This window comes from Zonotrichia albicollis, chromosome Z (genome assembly GCF_047830755.1).
Source record: "Zonotrichia albicollis isolate bZonAlb1 chromosome Z, bZonAlb1.hap1, whole genome shotgun sequence".
NCBI lineage: Eukaryota > Metazoa > Chordata > Aves > Passeriformes > Passerellidae > Zonotrichia > Zonotrichia albicollis.
The window spans coordinates 41,603,309-41,623,826 of NC_133860.1; the positions used below are offsets into that span (position 1 = coordinate 41,603,309).

General features: G+C 36.1%; 1 protein-coding gene across 6 annotated transcripts in view; it reads left to right on the forward strand.

Moving 5' to 3' along the window:
- AP3B1 (adaptor related protein complex 3 subunit beta 1) overlaps window positions 1-17,055 on the forward strand; it is a 153,891-nt gene extending 136,836 nt beyond the window's left edge. For 2 of the 6 annotated variants that reach the window (XM_014267992.3, XM_014267995.3), the window contains exons 26-27: window positions 3,367-3,505; window positions 16,079-17,052. In XM_014267992.3, the coding sequence (XP_014123467.2) occupies window positions 3,367-3,505; window positions 16,079-16,232 (293 nt within the window). In that variant the 3' untranslated portion in view covers window positions 16,233-17,052. Of the gene's footprint in view, window positions 1-3,366; window positions 3,506-16,078 lie in introns of all 6 variants that reach the window. The other 4 variants (XR_012577999.1, XM_074532249.1, XM_014267994.3 and 1 more) reach the window with 4 other exon arrangements.
- Window positions 17,056-20,518: the final 3,463 nt, after the last annotated feature.

Consider the following 20,518-nt stretch of genomic DNA (forward strand, 5'->3'; position numbering starts at 1 on the left):
AAAATCCAAATTACAATAATAAATGTAGGACAGTTTAGAAGTTGGTATATGCTATTCTGTTTTGTGTTTAACTTCAATTTGCCTGTATTCTCCAAATGAATCTGATTTATATAACTTGTTTTTCACTTGTCATGCTTTTTCCTTTTTTTTTTCCTTTTTTTCTTCTTTTTTTTTTTAATTTGGTTGGTTGGTTTGTTGGTTGGTTTGTTTTGTTTAGTTGGTTTTGAATGTGTTTCAAGTCCTGTATCTGGAGATGGTTTTATTTGTTACCAAAACAGATAGGTAAAAAATACTGAAGTGTTTGAGGAGAATATTAGAAATGCAAGGAGAGAATGAAAATATGTATGGGTTTTAAGGATTTTTACATCTAAATTGCATGTGTAACCTAATATGAATGCTAAAGAGAAAATAGCTGGTATTATACTGCTATGTAGAAGACAATTCATTGCTACACATCTTTATTCAATTACACTCTGCTGTTTTACATTGTCTGTTACATTTGTATATGTCCATTTTCTTCCTGATGGCATAAAGACAGAGGAGCAGACAGGTTATTGAATATTCATGTCTGTGAAGCTTATCTGGTCATAGCAGCAGAACCTCAAAAGCTGTTTTTGTCCACATGCTGTGCATGATATGCTTAGCTTTGCTGCACCATCTCCCCTTTCCTTTCTTCCTGAGCTCAGAATCCTCTGGTGGAGTAGTTCCCTGGAAAAGCAACTGAGTTAGTAGTTGTTGTGATTGACAATTTGGAATGAATGGATTAAAATGGATTAAAATATTAAACATTCTTTACCTTTTTGCTCAAGTATTTTTTCTGATCCTTCAGGACTCAGAATTTTATAGCCTGTTTTACATCACATCCCCATGAAAAGTCAAATTGCCATAGCAGGAATTCTGCATGAGTGGAACATTTAGTGTTGGGAGCTCTGTATCCAGATTTCAGCTTGTCTGTTGTTTTTGAAATTCAGTAGCAAAACTCTCTTTCCCTCAGTTCAGAATAGGACTAGTCTTGCTGGCTAGCATACCTTGTTGCCCATCACTGTAATTTTACCAATTTAATCTTCTTTTATTATTTAAAATACATAGTTATTTCATCATATCAGGTGGCTAACCTAGACTAGTTCATGCTTTGTGCTCAGGCTAGAGTTTTCTTGGATTCTTGTGTTTCAGGTAATATTAAATGTGTCATGTGATTGTTATAGCTGAATATTAATCAGAATTTTTATTATGGCATTTTTAAAATAGGCAATTAAAACTACTTTAGGATTTTTTTTTCTCTCAAGAGACATGTTTTTAAATAATTTTGTCAACTTTTTTTTAGAAGTGTATACCTGAATCACATTTAAAAAAAAACCAAGCCAACACCAAAACCCAATCTTGGTTAAGTAAACATATACTTTACCTAATTTTATTAAAATTGTATATATAAAATTTGTTTTCCTAAAAAGCAGGATGCTAATTCTTTAAATGGTTGGACATTTACTATTTTCTGGCCATTGACTACCCCAAGCAATCATATTTGATGCTCCTTAATTAGAGTAGCCTTTTTTATTTCCAGGTTCTTTTCCACCTCAGCAATCGAGACAATGCATTTGCTTACCACGCTGCTCTCCTAAGTGTTCTTTTGCATGTAAATTAATCTTGATTCAGTTTACACTGTCATGCTGAGTGGTACAAATTGCCTATAACAATAAAACAGCATGAGTTAAAAATAAAGGGGGGTGAAAAAGCAGATTGAATGTGTGCCTTACTTGATAGGATGTTACTTTGCTTTATGCCAATACATTAGTCGACGATAATGAATCTTCTGTTCTGAAAAGCATGGTTTAGTTGATTTTTTTAATTTTACTTCAATGGAGCAGTACCTTGTCTTTTATAGAACAAGTTAGACAAACCATTAATGACAAGAGTGTTAAGGTTAAATATGAAGCAATGCATTCACTTCTCTGAGTGCTATCCATCTTTCCATTTACAGGAGCTTGACAAAAGTACTGGCTTTGTACAACATTTCCTTTAATTACATGCTGCGGGAAACAGGCTTTTAACATAAACATAGTTGCATTCATTTATTCAGCATTTGCTCTTCAGTAGAGCCTAATGGAGAAGGTTTAAATCCTAAATAAGTACACATATCTCTCAGCAGTGTTATGTCAGTCCCTGTGCTCTGCTTAAAAGCAGTCTTAGTCTGTGTATGTAGTTTGTAAAGCTTTTGCCTAATAGTTAAACAATTTGAAATAGAATGTTCTACTCAAGATAAATCTGATTGTTATAAAAGTTGTATGCAGATTTTTGTTCTCTTTCAAAAATCCTATTATTTACTCATCAGCTGTTCCATTTTTACTTTCATATTTGTTATTCTGTGACAGCAGCACATTCCGGGGCATTAAAATACTGGATTTATTTTTTTAATTGTTCTTATTAAGCATCTTGGTATTACTATTTCCTCTGGGTTAGAACTGTATGTGCAGCCCTAAAACATTGGCCTTTTGAGACTTTTATGTTGTTTTCATTGTTAGTGTTCCTTCAGATGCTTCATATTTCTGCCTGAAGTACCGTGCTCCTTTGTTTGCCTGCATTTTCAGCTTCTGAACATACTGTAAAAAGGCACTCACAGTGTTATGTTGTAGTTACTGTTGTGTTTTAATCAACATGAGCATCTAACAAATCATTCTTCTAAACAATGGATATTGATAGAAAAGCGTGAGTTTCGTTAAAATGTCCTTGAATGTCATATCCTTCTGTACTTTTTCTTCATCGTATGTTTGGGTGTAATCTTTAAATTTCTGTTCCATTTTGTAGTCATATTCAAATAATTTTACTCAAATAGTTTATGTTGATATTTTAGAGCTGGATGCTAACTGAATTTACCAGTTTCTAATGTGCTGACTTTCTCTTGAATAACTAAATTGAATGAATTACTACTATCTGAATTCAATGATAATTTTTAGCAGTTGGATATAGAATTATAATTAAATGTATGATTGAAAGATTATAAAGGATCTTTGTGTATGTTCTCACTTAAGCTGCACCTTTCCAAATCAGTCTTACTTAATATTTAATTTCTGCGTTTTCATTCTTCTTTTAAATTAAGTTTTTTATGAGAAAAAAACTGCCTTGGTTTCACAGTTGCATTAGTATCACAGATGTCATTGTTCGGCTATTACTAATTTGTTTCTGATAGAAGGTCATTGCAAGTTAGACATTAAAGTAAGATAATTATGTGAGTTCTTATGAAATTGTTTTCTCAATAAATTATCCAACTTTTAATGCCTTGTTTTTTGTTTAGGTGTCTACTATTTTGGTTTAATGCTTAATAAGTGAGCAAATCTTACTGTATTCATAATTGAATACTTAATGTTTCAGGAATGCTGACAGGAATGAATGAGACATCTACTACAATAGCTGTTGCTCCACAGAACTCTACTAGACTTGTAATAATTGAGAGAGTAGTGAAAGCAGCTAACCTGGGTGTAGTTCCTTCTGGTCAAGATAACATACACAGGTAAGATTGTTTGTTATTTAAAGTATCACTATCTTTTAATATTAATTTGTTAGTTCAAAATTCATCAACATTTGATAATATTAGAGAAAATTTTATTACCTATACTCTAAGGAAGAAGCTAGCAAATTATACTGAAATATATAATACTAAACATATAGTAACTTGAGACTAAGTACTCTGCAGCTCATTAATTGAGTGTATATCGAAGTGTCTATACTTTAGTGAACACAGAGGAAATTTTCCATCCCTTTTTTTGTTTCAAAGGGAAGAAGTAGCCTTTTAGAAGACAGTACTTTATAGAAGGTTTTGGGGGATTTTTTAACTTTTGTTTCTGTTTCCTATAGTAAGTATCCTGCTCTAGTTTTATCATCTGTGAGGAGCAACTTATTTTCCAGTATTAGTTTTTTGCTTTCCTACATATATATCTGCAAACAAAAACAATTACCTGCCAAGAAAGTCATTGGCCCTGTCAAATTTCCAGTTTTTACTTGTAGATTAATCCATTTCATCCAAATGTTATGATACAGAATGTGAGTGGAATTATTGCAATTGTTAGTTAATGACAGCTTTTAATGTGATTAACTCAAAATATTTAGTCCTGTGAATCTGTATGGCTTCTCACTTGTGGCAGGAACAAACAGATTAACCTGGTCTTGAAATAAGAAAGCGAATACATTTGCCTTACCATCTACTAAAACTGTTCACTAAATTCTGAATTATCTCTAGTCCCCTGAATTTTGCTATTCAGTAAAAGCAAAGTATCTTCCTTTAAAGAAAACAACAATCTTTTGTTTGAAATTTTGCTGACTGAGATGGCTGTTTGAAAGGGTGAGAATTCTGTAGCCTACACAAGATTAATAACCTGATATTGTTGGATGTAGTCTCTTTTGCATTGCTGGGCAGTTGTAGTGCATTGTATTAACATTAACCCAGCTGGATTTTCCTATGTATTTGATACGGTTAATGATAAAATTCTGTTTCACCATAAAAACATGGCACAGCTAGTGCAATTGCACTGAAATGATTGTCACTCTTGACACCTGATCCTCCATGAAAGAGTCCTCATTTGTTGCATCCCTGAGGGATCCGTATAGCCTGTGTTCTCAACATCAATTCAAAGACTAGGTGAGAGTGTCAATCAAGAGAGACTGAAGTGTTTGCTGCTACAGGTGCTCTCCATCTTTACCCTATCTATCACATGAGACTTACCGCATAGGCATGGATTGTTTTGTTGACTGAGTCTCAAAAAGGCTCCCTAAAATAATAGCCTAGCTCCTAGCTCAGCCACACATTTCCTGGTTGTAGATAAGTTTCTACTTTGATGGTGTTTTCTTTTGCTCTTTTGGTTTCTTTTAAGGGAAGTTTTCCACAACAGAGTCTATAACCAACAGTAAATATATTGAAGATGCACTTACTGTTGGGTACACTTCTTCAGAGATAGTGCTTAAAGGCATGTTTGGGACAAGCTGAAGCATTCAGAGTGCTTCAGAACATCCTGAAATCTTCTTTGATTTCTTAGATTCAAAATACAATGTTTTCAGTCTGCCAGAATAGTTATAAAATAGATTATAGAATAATCCATCAAGCAAAACATTCAGTTTATAACAATTTAAGTGGCCTTTGAGAAATGCCCAGCAGTTGATAAGCATTTAGAAAACAGTCCTTTGTTTGCTTCACCATAAGTAAATGGAGTTCACAGATATTATGTAGTCATAATTCTACCTAGATTTTACTGAGCAGGAACATTACCTAATTGATACTGTGATAAACCTGTTAATCTTTAAAACAGTAATGATTCATCATTAAAGTAAATCCTAGATTCACATGAATGAATATTTGAGATAGATATTAGATAATTAATCCTTCCAAATTGCTGAAAAAAAAGTTACCAAAATAGTTTATTTATACATACATATATATATATGGTAAACATGTTTGAATTAAATGAACTCTGTTATTAGAGGAAACAAAAATCATTTTTTTCTGGCAGAAGTCTCATGGGTACAAGAACTGTGACTTTTATTTGATACACAATTTCAGAATAACAAAATAAACAATCACCTTTTATCTTGTCTAAGCATTTACAGATTAAATAAAAATACATTAAAAGTGAATTTTCTAATTTTTATAAGATTGTCATTTGTCCTGTTTTATTGCAAGTGATATTGCAGAAAAAAAATTACATCCAAAAACTTTTAGTTCATCATGCTGTTCTGTGAGGACTACTTCAGCTGACTTCTTGGAAGAAGTCTTTTTACACAGAAAAATAAGTATTGTTTTTTAACTGGCATTCTGCATTGTGCAGCATAAATTACATTAACCTATTAGTTGGTCATCCCCAATTTGAGTATTACTGCTTAATGATGGCTAATGCCAAAAAAATTGTATTGCCTGGTAATGCAATATCCTCATTCAAAATGAAATTGTACAGTTTAATACAAGTGCAAGAGTATCTAATGGACATGAACAGGTGTGTTTCATGGTTTCTTTCAGTCTAAACGTATTCACATTCATGCTGAAGATGTTGTCGTGCTGGTGGAATCCAATTACTGGTCCTTAAATTAATAACCCTATTAGGATTTTATTTTTGCACAAAGTAAAAACATTTAGAGCAAATATAATGAAGATTCAAAAGTAAATACTTGAAATAAATATCGAGTAGCATATAGTCACCAAAGAAAAATTAAATAAGTGAAAACAAATGTCAAATACATCAGCTATATATCTGAGCATATTGTAATGTAGTAACACTTTCTTAAATGCATTTCCTTTCTGTATTTACCATGTGGCTACTAAATTTGTGTATTTAATTACAGTGTAATAATTTAACTGTTAAATGAATGTAGAACAAATATGCCAGGTGACATAGGTGATTCTGCTTTAAACTGTCTTTTCTGACTGGTTTTTATTTGAAGTGATGGTTGCAAAAATTTTTAACTTGGTAGCCTGTTGATACAGACCTAGATATCGGCAGACAAAGGTGTAGGTAAATGTTTATTATTTGAAAAATAAATTTGCTGTACTATTTTGCTTTCTTTAGAGTAGTTACGTGATCTTCAGTGGAGTTTATTCAAGGGCTTGGATTACAGGGCCTTGTAGGACAACATGAAATGCATTTGCATGTCCTTAATAGGATTTAGCTATTTTATATATTGATCTTTCTTGCTTTTGCTAATAAGTGGAAACATTCTTTCAATTTTAAAAGGTTTCTTCTAGAATAAAGAATGTGAAATACATTTCAAAAGAGAGATTTTCTTTAATTGGAAATGTGTTTTCTTAAATATTAAAACTTCTGAAAGAAGAGTTCTTTTTTTCCGTAAAATATTTTTTCACAAGACTGATTAGCATAATTGTTGGAATATCCACAACTCTTTTAATGTTCTAAGAACTGTTACTTGATGTTGATAAAGTGATTTTAAAGAGTGAGCTGAGTCACCAAGCTTTTGTCTTTTGGTTCAGACCACAAGTGAGGGCACCATTTGAATATCTGAAGACAAAGACACTGAAAGAAAAGTATTTGTTCGTGCAGGGAATTAAATCACTCTGAATAACTACCTTTAGGGAACAAGTACTTTTCAGTTGAAGTATGTCTGCTGTTTGTTGTCAGTGGGGAAAACATATTAGGAATTGTTCTATTTTCAAGATAAGAGGGTACATAATGGAGGACATTTATTCCCTCAAAGTTGATTCTTCTGTAGAACATCACTTGAGCTCCCAGTCTCTACTTGGGCAGTAACATTCATTGCTTTAGATACAACAACAACAACAGCAAAGAAATCCTGGCTGTTCTATTTCAAAATATGATAAGATGAAGGCATTATTCAAGATTTTCAGTCATATTCTGTTTAACTGACACAAGCCTTATTTACGCAGAAATGCCCTTCATGCTAGTGTTACTTTCAACATGTTGCTTATTCTTCTCAGATGAATATTCTAAAAGTTCCTCGGGTCTCTTCCTCCTTTATTCATTTTCATCTCCTACAAGTATAGGTAGTCATCATCTGCTTCACTTTGATTATAACAAAAGATAACAGATGGTGATAGAATGAAAAGACTAGTTGCAGACTTGAATCTTATAAAGAGTTGAATGCTCTCATAATCCTCTAGCAATTGTCAAAATATTGTCTACTATTACATAAGACCCTGTGCATGAAGGAGAGCTGTTTCAGGCTAAATTGGCTTAGGAAAAAAAGTAATGGAAATACACAGAGAAGGTGTTTTTTCATGCTACCAACAAAAATATGGTGCAAAGCTTTTAAAGTGTTGGCAGCAGCATATGGCAGAAAAATCTGTTCAAAGCAAAGATCACAAGCTGGATTTACTTCTTCACTCTAATTTTGTTTTATACTTGTGTGCTTCTATTGACGTCAGAGTATAATGTGCAATGGGATGGAGAATCAGGCCATCTTCAACTACCTACCTCTCTACCTTCTACTTCCCAAAGCATTTCCTAAATGGGATGCATCATACTACAGAATATTACTCATTTCAATGACTGTGGCTCTAAAAGTGGTGCAAGGTAGATCATCTTTTCCACTGTTTTCATTCTTGAAGTCTACCTGTGCAGTGCCCAATCAGTCAGTGAGATAAAACTCTGAAGCTAGTAGGGTGGATAATGAAGAATGAGGTTTAGTCGACCTTACCTTACTTATTGGTCCATTGCACTAGTTTGTTGCTGCTGTTGTATTCTGGAAGGAATCCTCACTTGCAAGCAGGAAGTAGCAGTGTTAGAAAGTGAGCATGGTGTCATATACATATCTTTGTTCTGCAGTTCGTCAGGATGGCTGTAACCATTGTCTTGCCCTCTGAGACACACAACAGCATTAATTTCAATCCTCAAATTTCACATGATCAATTCTATAATTTCAACAACCCCATATGGGACAATCTGAGGGTTTGGAGAAAATCAAATCTCTTTCAACAACGAAGCTCTAAAGTGTTCAGAACAGCCATTTCACATTTTAAGATAGGGATTTTAATGTCTTTCTCCATTACAGTCACAAAATGTGGCGATACTAACAGCCATCTCTTCTTCCTAGACATGACCAGGACTTGCAGAGGGAGGATTCTCATCTCTTAGTGGTGTCATAGGAGACACCTGAATTAGCAGCAAGCAAGCTAAGTTTTAAACAAAGAAGCATGAAACAGCAGTTCTGCTCATTGCTGGGGCAGGTCTAACCTAGCTCAAGCACTGCAGTGCATGCAGTGACTGTGCAGTTCTGAAACCTACATTTTTAAGGACACTTTACTGAGCCATTTAGATGTGGTAGTTTCTTCAGAGCTTGCTGTAAAGAGTATGACACTGCTTAGTGTACCCTTCACTATCTGATTCCTTGAATAAGCAATTATTGAAACACCATCCACCTGTCTTGTGGAGGCTTGTGTTGCTACCCTTTAGCAAAATCAGAAACATACTGTGTAAATAATTTATTATGACAGTAGACACACTGCAATTGGTGAGAATTCATACTCTGAATAATATGAAAACAACAATACCAAATGTAGAAACTTGCATAAAATGTTCAAAATCCAGAAAATACGGAAATCCAAACCGTGTTTCACTAGCTTTTATTTCTCACCCCATGCATCAGCTTGACAGTCTGGTTATATTCACCCCTTTTTATCATTTTGCAACCTGTCATGTCCCATTTATACTATATTGGCAGACTGATTCTCAAAGGAAAGAGGGTTTTGTTTACAGACAATTTTGATTATCAGAGAATGTCGTGGTTAGTAATCAGTTATCCTCCCCACATCTTTTTAATCCAGCAACACCTAATGTGGGGAGAAGAGGTATGCCATGGCATGTTTTTGTGTAGGTACATTTGTACTGAACCAAACTCCATCTATTGGGGTCCACCTGGAAAATTTTTCTGTGCATGTCATCTTCCAGATTGCACTAAATTTGGAAGAATTCTAAGGCAGAAAGTTAGTAATCAGATCACATCACCTTAACATAACAACCTAACAACTGCATCTACTTCCAGCATGTCTGCTGGAAACAAAAATACACATCTATTGAGGATAAACACCATGTATAAATTTCTGAGAAATATAAATTCTTTATAGTTATTCACTTGAAACAGTGTGTATGTTGTCAGTAGCTGATTAACAGGTCTATAAATCCACAAAGACTTTTTTAAAGGCCTTTTCTGTTCTGTGTGCAGGCACGCCTGTTCTAAGGTTTTTTACTAAGCAGTTAGCCTGTTGGAGAGCTGCAAGGAAGTGAAACCAACCTTTGCTCCTGCAAAGTACCTCCTTTGATGCAGTTACCTGAGACTGTTTTCCTTCTCTAGTTCCTTAGCTGTGGGGCTCAGTCTTCCGGTTCTACTCTTCTAGAAAACTTCAGTGGGTAGCTGTGTAAATAAACTTGTATAGCATGCAACTTTGATTTTGCTTCCTAATCTCTCAAGTAGGAATTAATTATAGAGCTAAATAACCTAGGCCAAACAGCTTTTGTGGTAGTCTTTACCTGTAGGAGACAGAATTTTAAATGGAATAGTAGTATATCCATGTCCACCATTATTTGACCTTTTATTTTAAGCAGGACTTTTAAACTCTTAATGTTTTCTTGCTTTATGATGGAAGTAATTCCAGCTTTTTGTTTTGGGAGGTTTGGGTTTGTTTTCTTTATTTAAAAAAAAAAAAGAAAAAAAAAGCCCAGCTAGGCTGACCATTTATATTTTTTTAAACAGGCAGGACTAGAATTCTTTCTGCTTATTAACTATTCTTAGGTTAATTTTTTTATTACTAGAGGAAAACAAAACTGAATTTTATAAGTATGAAAGTACTCATTCTGTAGTTCCTCCTATTACTCTTCCTATTACCATTATTCCTTAATCAAGCCTAATCAAATCCTAATGTTCCAAAACCTTGAAATTTTCTCTCTTCTTACAAAAGAGCCCTGAGTATACTAATACTATTTTCATGTGTTATATCATATCAAGATTTTAAATATCTGGTGTAAAATACTTGATCAAGAGAATGCCTTCACACAGAATCATTTTAATGCCCTTAACACATAGATATATTATTGTATTAAGGAGCTTATATGCAAATTGCAAGATTTTTAAATAACTTCAGGAAATTAAATTTGGTCTTAACATCAAAAGTGTATGAGTGAGTCATTTTAGATACGCTCTTGATCAAAACAGATTGTTCTAGCCTGGCTTATTTGCTCTCCACTAGAGGACAGCACTGCTTTTGTATCTGAATGGTATAAAGTGATAAATATGTGCAGCATTTTCTTTGAAAAACAAACAGGAGCCCTTTGAGCCAGTTATTTAAACAGAAAATGCTTAACACTTTAGGAACTAACTGAGCAGAAGACTGTCTTTGATTGTAAAGGTCTCTGAGTATTAAATATTTAATATTTTAATATCATTCTATAAAATAATCTACTTTCTTGAAATTAAATAATTTTCCTGCAAATTAAAATTTATAGCCTGTTTTAAAAATAGACTGAGTATAATTCTCAAGCATGTATCATATTAAATGTCCAGTTCTATAGGGAAAAAAAAGAAAGAGTGAAGTATATGAAAAAACAAAATATATCGAGTATTGGAATTAGAATTTTCAAGCTGGGAGGACCAAATACTTTGATTCAAGCTCTTAGCTCAAGTTTAAGGGAAGAGATATAAATACCCACATATAAAAATGCTGATATTTTTAAACTAATGATAAATTTGGAAGATGATAAAAAGTTCATGCAGCATCTTTTTGAACATGTGGAGTAGTGCTATGTATTGGACAGTAAGTTCAGACTACCCACTTGTATTTCTGCATTTTTGTTAGAGGTACAGTGCAGCTGCTTACTGGAAACTGAGGACAGACTTAAAATCTGTTTTGGCAATGCAAATAAACATGGTAAAAATATGTACATTTGAGTGCAGTTTATTTTACAATTTTGTTATTTTCTACCCCCTGGAAAAATAGATAATTTTGGAAAATATTTACATTATTTTAATGAATTAGGTATTTTGAACAATTTGTTCAGAGATAATGTTAAAATTACATTAAATATGCAGGGAAAAAGAAAGTCACATTATCATAATATGATTTTTAAGGTAAATGGCAATCAAATTTTATTAGTAGTAGCCAATGTTAACATCACCAGATTAAGTTCCTTCTTTTTGTGGGTATGTTTGTGTTTACAGTTTTAGTATTAAGCTCTCTCTATCCCCAGATCAGAGCTAATACCCAAATACTTCCTTTTCACCTTCTAAGACTTACTCAGAGAATGAATACAAGTAATTTTTTTTAATGCAAATAAATACAAGTAGCCAATTTTTAGATGAGTTGCTATTTATAAGGTGAAATCTGTACACAGCAGAGCAATACAAAAATTCAGAGTACTGAAACTATAAGTGTAAGGATCTTTGTTGCCCAGTTGACATGTTGGAAGCTCCTTTGTAGTTATTCATTCTTATATTTACAAATGGAAGACTAATTCACAGCAGTATTTTTTTCCTTTTTGAATATACTCATTGCATAACTTGATTACACATTTGTCAGCTTTGGACTAATTATTTTTCTACAGCTAGGGCAGGGCATTGCATCTTCTGATTGTCTTCCTTACTAATAGGATTCTGTCTGCTTCAGCAGGCAGTAATTGAAGGCTTCATGTACAAGATTTAAAGAAAGGGCGGAGGGAAAAAAGTTTTAACCTCCATGGGCCATTGTCACCCTTTGTGGTAAGCAGTAGAAAAGAAAAATAAGAAAATTTAGCTTGAATAAAAAAATCAAAGAGGAAGAAAAGCACTGGACAGGAGAGAGTGTGTTTTAATGCTGTTGAATTATGTGTAACGAACCCGGCTCTGCTGTAAATATCCCAATTTGCACTTATTCATAATCTGATAGTGAGTGTTCAGGTGTAAATTTACTTTCTCAAGTGTTGAATTTTAACGAGCAGGTTTTAAGTGAGTTAGTCTGCTGCTGTATATTCACTGCCACTGAAATTTTCAGAATGTTTCCTGCAAAAAATGCATCTCCTTGTAGTAGCTATATTTTGTCTACAAAAAAAGAAAAAATTACTCCCGTCTGTATTCAGACTAGTCATCATTGCAAAGTCAGTGTTTGGCAAACGCTGTCACACTTTAGTATCTGACACTCTGTGTTTTCTCTTTATATCAACTATATATCAAATTTTTCTCTATGGTTCTCATAAACAAATTTTATTTTCATTGGAAGTCACAGAGACTGTATGCTTTATTTTTAACTCCTGAAAGACCGAGTTATTTTCTAAAAATATGTAGTACTTTATTGGTGCTGAATTTGTTTCTCAATGTATATTTCCTTATCTACTGATAGGTACTAGATTTATATAAAAATAATGTATTAACTCCTTCTCTTTTTTGCACGTCACATATGCTCGGAATATTTAACATTCTTTCTAAAAAAATAAATTGTAAATGTTCAGAATATGCAAATATTTCTCATGGTTTTTTTTGTTCCAATCTGCCTTGATTTTTTAAATTGGGAAAAATACTAACAGCTGCAAATGTTCCTGAATATTTTAATGATGTAAAATCAGATTTAGAATCAATATTATCGCATAATTAAATACTGCATCATAGCAGAAACAGCCATCTTGAAGCTGTTAGTAAATATTTGGATTTGTTTTCCAGATGCATTCTCATTTGCTTTGGTTTTTGGGTGTTTTTTTTGTTGTTTGTTTGGGATTTTTTTTATATTTACAGATGGATCCTTTGTTGCAACAGAACCATGCTCATAATACATGTCTTATGTTTAGAGTTGTCCACAGGACAAATTCATTCTTTTGGACCTACAATCAATCAATGTACATCCTAGATTTAAATGTATCCCAGTGCAGTTTTCAAGGCTTCTTAAAGCCAAATTTCATGTGGGTTTATTGTCTTTTTTGGTTTCGTTTGGGGATTTTTGTTTGTTTTTAATTCAAATTCTAACCTACAAAGTGAAAAATTATTACTGACCTCATGGAGAAAATGAAAGTTTCTCACTAAGCATGAACATATGTTATTAGTGATTAATTTTTTGCTGCTGTGAGATTTTTTTCATGCCTTTCTAGGCTTCCCTGGGTGTTTAGTTGGGAACAACACACCTTTTGGAAAATTCTTGAGGGTTTATGGTAAGAGTTAGTATATAAATGCAGTAGCATGTATTTAGTTGAAAAAACAGCTATTAACTAAATTCTTCAATCACAGTGTATTTAAAACATCTAAATAACTGACAAACCAGTTTTACTGCCAGTGCCAACTGCTCCATCCTGTTATAAATGTATTCAGTTTTACAGATTATACAAGTGTATTTATAACTCTCCTTAGAAACTAGATTAGGGAGCAAATTTTGGTTTCCAAAGTTCAAAAGCAGCAGTAAACCCACTGAGTGGTTCTCTTCTATATGTGCATTTTTAATGGTGAAATAAGTCTTCCTGTTGCGGTCCAATTCTTCACCGAGCAATTCCAGGCGCTATATCGGTGACCATGGATAGAAGCTGATTAGCTGCTGCTAGTTATGCTTATTAACGCTTTGTGTAAAATTACCTGAGTATCAGGCCCTTTGCATCTTGCAAACCACATGCAAACTCACATTTTATTGATTTTATGTGGTTTGTTCAGGGCTATGGAAAAGTACTATTGATCCCCTAAGTGATTTTGCAAATTCACATGTAAAAATATCAGCACAAAACTCATCTCTCATGCTTTGGGCCACCTTGGCTTTGCCAGAACTCTGACTTTGTATCACTTTCAGCTTTTGATAAAGAGGGTAAAATCAAGCCTCGGGGCTATGAAGCACAGCAGGAGTGCCAACTAGCAACCTATTTATGTGCATACTCAGAGATAATCTGCTTCTGTGTTGTCCCAAGGCACAACTGTTAAGTAAATAAAGTGACTAATAAGACTATTGTTTCTATAATTATCCCCTGTGGAAGTCAACAAGAGAAATAGTCATCTTCTATCTTGCAGCATAAATAGATGAAATCATTGATATAACTAGCTAAGTAGGTAATTTTTGTACTAGTAATATTGTTTTATAACCTTCTATTAAAAAGAGAGGTCTTTGAATGTATCTGTAATCCAGACAAAAGAAACAGATTGACCTATGATGGGTGACATTAGAAAAGTGCCCCATGTTTCCTTAATTAGTATAATGTGTTATGAGATTTTGATATGCTTAGTTTAAAAAGAAAAAAAAAAGACAGAAATTACTTCTCGTTTAAAAAGAATCTGCTTCCTGCTTAAGTGGCTAATATTTTAATTAAGTCTGGAGTGAAGTTTTTTGAGTATCTCCTGATAAACTCCCTCCTTTATGTAGATGGTAATTAAACAGATCCCCAAGGGCTTGGATAGGCGCTTTGCAAGGCCCATGCTGATTGTCAGACAGGAGACACTGACCAGTTGGTTTGCTCTTGAATAGGCCATAGCGTGCTGTCAGCGCAGCAGTTTGATTTTTCTGTATTGTGAGCTGTTGTCAGGGCTAACTGGGTCCTATTGTGACTGAAGATGTTGCGCAAATTGAGGCAGATGGCTCTGATTCAGACACGTGTCATTCAGAAAGAGGAGGGGAGATTGGCCCTGCAAAGTGGGGTCAGACGGGGTCACAGACCTGCTCTACACTTGTTAGTGTTTTCAAAAGCCCATGTGCAGCAACTTTGTTGTTGAGAAGTAACCAAGAAGGGGGGAAAGCATGTTGTGCTCCTTGTGGAAGATGGAAAGATGGACGCTGTTGCCATCCTTGCTTCCTGTCTCTTGGGCCTGGCTCTGCACACAGAATGAATTAACAGGATTGACAGAAGTTCATTGTTCCTAAAATGGCTTTTCAGTCAATTGTGGTGCTTAAAAGGCTAGTTTTGCTTTTAATTCCATGTAATTAGTGGGTTCTTCATGTCTTGGAATTTAGTAATTGTGCATTAGTCCTAACTTTTGTCTGTCTGATTGGTTAGTAGTTTTTTATTTCCTTTGTAGGATTTTTAATAAGTATAAAATGTTTAAAAATATTGGCCACATTTTTATGATTCTGGAGATAAATTCACAGAATAACTCTGTCTTGCTGCTACTGTCATTTCAAAGTGATTGTTTCATGTTTATAATTTTGACTGGTTTTAGTTTTAATTAATTTCTGGGATTACAGGAGGAGACATATTTTAGTAAGTACAATAGTTTGGCTTTTTATGTATGTTCTACTACATTTAACATAGTTGTATTGTCTTTGGGGCACCAACTAATGAAAGCCTTTTGAAAATTCTATACAGCTGTAGTCAGGTTGTCAGTGTGTATGAATATGGTAGATAAACTGAAGAATCAATATTTACATTAAAAATTATTTAAATAATATTTTGTTTTTACTCCTAAATTCAAAATTTTGCATGATACTTCTTTGCCCTTATAAAATGCAAAAATATTTACATAAATTATGTTTGAGGAATTTATGGGAGGTTTTATGGTTTATCCCCTGAAATGCATTTGTGAATTTAGAAGTATTTTATTATATTTGAGCTAATTTAACTCTTGCAGAAAGAAACATTAGCAGTCTTTGACCTTAAGATCCTCAGTGATTTTTCTCTTTTCTTTTTTTTTTTCCTTTTCCCTCCAGGTTTGCAGCTAAGACTGTACACAGTGGGTCACTGATGCTAGTCACAGTGGAGCTGAAGGAGAGCTCTACAGCACAGCTCATCATAAACACTGAGAAAACTGTGATTGGTTCTGTTCTGCTGCGGGAGCTGAAGCCTGTCCTGTCCCAGGGGTAACCTGCTTACATCTGGACTTCAGAATCTGGCACACAACAAAAGTGCCTGGCATCCACTACTGCTGCCTTTCATTTATAATAATAGCCCTTCCATCTGGCAGTGGGGAAAAAATACACTCTTGACATTCTTGTCTTCTGCTTTAGAATGCTAGTGCGTATCTATCATGTATGCAAGTCCTTTCCTTTTTTTCTGCTTGCTAACCAAAGAACATATATTTTACTGTCAGTTATCTGCGCTTTTAAATGTATTTCCCATTTGTTCCACCCTAGTCCTTCCCTCTCTCTTCCCTTCCCCCACTACCTTCCTTCCCCATCAGCTTCCACTCCCCCCATAGTGGACAAGTACTAGGTAATAAAGTTCAATGGAAATCACACTGCTTGAAAACTGAGTTCAAATGGCAGGTGGGTTCCAGCAACATACACAATGAGTATGTGGTTCAGAGAGAATTTTGGCATGTGAAAAAACAGTAAGTACAGCAAAATGGTTTTCTAGAAATGCTTGTTAACCTGAACTCTACTGAGAACATTGTTCCTACCTACTGTCATTTTCTCAAATATTTTGTTAAGATGCTAATAAAGTAGTGCCTATGAACAGAGGCTCCCTCTTTCTTGTTTTGGTAAAAAATTGTTAACAGACATGCTGGTATTGTATATACCTGGTTACCTGAAGTAAATACAAACCAGGTGGACCCTGTACACATACAGCAAATTGTTCTTGCAAAAGTAGCCAGTGTTTGTACTCCTATGAAATTGTCTGCTATGCGGTTACACATTTGTTAATAAACAAAGCCAACAGCTGCCTATTTTCAAATTGGCCTGTTCATAAAATACTGATTGAATTGTTCAAATGTGTATTAAATGAAATACTGATTGTTAGACTGTTGCCGCAAATACTGTCATCTAGCTTAATGAATAGTTCAGCTTTATTTCAAATTTCTTTTTTAAACTAGACTAAAACATTTCCCAACTTTGTATAAACCAGGGCTTGAGACAAAGAGAAATTCATAGCCATATCAACTGAATTAAGCTGGGGAAGACCAATCGCCTTGCACCAGTTGGTATACCCACTTTTCTTGATACAGCTCAGTGATTTTGTCAGGTCACTGATTTTGACCTTCCCTTCACATTCTGGTTGCATGGCAGGATGGAAGATGCTGAGCATTTTCATTTCTTATCGGTTCTTCTTACTTCCCAAAATGTTTTTTCCTAGTAACTCTTGGCTCTGCTACAGAGAAGATACTTGAATAAGTGTAACCTTTCCCTGTCACCAGGACATTTACATGGTCTTTAGATGCCCAACTAATGCTGTTCTAGTTTAGAATTATACAAAATGCTGCTCTGTTTAAAGTGTTGTCTTGCTTCACACTAAATTCTTCTGAATTTTTTGTTAAAATTTAGTAGAATTAAAAAGACGCTCCAAATGCTAAAGAGAGGTTAGGTTTTTAAGGCAGTTCTCTTGTGCTTCTGTGAGAATGTGGTTCTAGAGTTTGCTCTAGCACCCAAAACCAAACAAGAATCTTACACCCTCAAGGTAAATGTACATGTTCTTAATCAACATTCACATTTTTTTCTGAAGTCCTAATCCTGCAGTGTTTGCTATTGAATTAGTTTTCAACAATGATGTAAAAGCTATTCAAACAGATAAAAAATTAATTGTAAAAAATACTGTTGTCTCAGGGGAACTGCAGATTGGTCTGTAGATAATCTTTAATATTAAAGACCCAGTGAGAAAATTGTGAGGAAAAGGTACAGAAACATGCTTCCTGAGAAAAGACTGAACTGTAAAACTTTGGCCATGATTGTAAAGGAGAAAATAAACAATAATTGCATCTCATACCACAGTATAAATCAAAGAAAAGCACATTAATGCTGTGGAAGTTACACACATTGCTAAGTATTTTCTGCCTCCTTAGAGTACTTCATACATTTAGCAGTGAAGCCCAGAAACATGTATAATAAGGATAGTTGTGGAGTTTCTGGTAGTAATTTATATTTTTCAGCATTCAAGTGGTTCAATAACTCTTAGTACCAGTCTTTGGCTGATCATAGAGTGGTTTGGGTTGGAGGGGGACCCTGAAGATCATCTAGTTCCAGCCCACTTGCCATGGAATAGGACACATTTCACTAGACCAGGTTGTTCAGAGCCCTGTTGAACATGGCTTTGAGCACTTGCAGGGATGGGGCATCCACAATTATGCTGGGCAACCTGTGTTTCACCACACTCACAATAAAGATTTCCTTCCTAATATCTGATGTAAACCTACTCTCTTTCAGTTTAAACCCATTCCCCCTTGTCCTGTGTCTGCATGCCATTGTAAATGAATAGTCTTGCCTTCTCTTTTCCACACTGGACAATCCCAAATATCTCAGCCTTTTCCCTTTGCTTCATCCCTCTGATCTCTCTGTGGCCTCCTCTGGACTCCCTCCAGCAGGTCCCTGTCCCTCCTGTGCTGTGCCCCCAGAGCTGATGCAGCCCTGCAGGTGGGCTCTCAGCAGAGCAGAGCAGAGGGGCAGAATCCCCTCCCTGCCCTGCTGCCCACCCTGCTCTGGATGCAGCCCAGGACACGTGTGGCTCTCTGGGCTGGCAGTGCCCATGGCTGGGGCATGTCCAGCCTCTCAGCCACCAGCACCCCCAATTCCTTCTGGGCAGGGCTGCTGGGATCTGTTCGTGCCCAGCCTGTGCTGGTACCAGGGCTGCTCTGACCCACGGGCACCACCTTGCACATGACCTTTTTAAACCTCATGGGATTCCCATGGGCCCTCTTCTAGAGCTTGTCCATGTGCCTCTGGATGGTATCAAGTGAATTTAGCTTAGTGTGATCTGCAAAATTGCTTCATCCTTCTGTCTATGTCATTAATGAAGATACTGAACCACACTGGTCTCAGTGCAGACCTTGAGGGACACCACCCGTCTCTGATGTCCATTGGAACTGAGCTATTGACCATGACCCTCTGCAGGCAACCTTCCAACCAATTCCAATCCACCTAACCGTTCACCCATCAAATCCCTCTCTCCAGTTTGGAGAGAATATTGTGGGGTACTGTGTCAAGGGCTTTACTGAAGTCCAGAAAAATGCTATCTGTAATCCTTCCCTTACCCACTGATGCAGTCAACCCATCATGGAAAGCCACTGCTTGGTCAGACAGCACCTGCCCTTCCTGTAGCCATGCACTACATCAGCCAATTCCCTCAGGACTCTGGGATGCATCTCCTTGGGTACATTCCGGTTCCTCAGGTGGTCACAAACCTCACCGTCTCTTCCAGTGGGAAGGACCTGGCTCTCCTAGTCCTCATCCTCTTATCCATCCAGTCAAGAGGTGTGGGAAGAGTTTCCCACTGAAAACCAAGGCAACAGCTGGTAAGTACTTCAGCCTTCTCTATTTTTGTTGTTACCAGTTCTCCAGTTTTTCAGGGCTGTTTATTAGTGAGGGTAACTCTTCTTTGACCTTCTTTTTCTGGTTACTGTACCTGTAGAAGCCCTTCCCATTATTCTTTGTGTCCCTTGCCAGGTTCAGTTCCACTTTTGTTGCCTTGGCCTTTCTCATGGCCTCCCTACACAGCTGTGCTTCATCTCAACTCTTCCTAGGTCACCTGTCCTGGTTTGTTTCCCTTAACTTTGACCAGCAAATTCCTACTGAGCCATGCCGGTCTCTTGCCCCCCTTGGCTGATTTCTTGCTCCTGAGGATTGCCAGCTTTCATGCTGTGTGCAAGCATTCCTTAAAGATCTGCCAGCTCTTTTCTACTCCCTTGTTTCTAAGGGCAGTCTGTCAGGCTAGGTTCCCAAAGGACTGGAAGTCTGCTTTCCTTAAGTTCAAGAGCTGAACTTTTACTCCTTAGCCAAGCCCTATCCTTCAGGGCTGCCCACTCCACCAGCGCGTGATCCCTGCTGCCCAGGCTGCCTCCAGTCCTGGTGTCCAGTTAGCTCACTTGCGCTGGTGACCAACAGATCCCGTACCACATTCCCTCTGGCTGTCACCTGCCCCAGGAAGGTGTCCTCCACGCATTCCAGGAGTCTCCTGGATTGCCACAGCCCTCCAAGCTACTTTCCCAACAGCTGCTGGGGTGGCTGAGTTCCCCTGCAGGCCACCACCCTCGGGCACAAGGCCTCCTGTGCTGGAGCAGGAAGGTTTGGTCCATGGGCTCCCCTTGGTCAGGTGGCTGTAGCAGAGCCCGGCCAAAGGCTCCCTTTGCTGCCTCAGTCTCTGACTCCTACCCACAGCTTTCTACCTGCTCATGAGTATTCTTCAGGGACAGCTCTTCACACTGCTTTTTTTTAGGTTCGTGG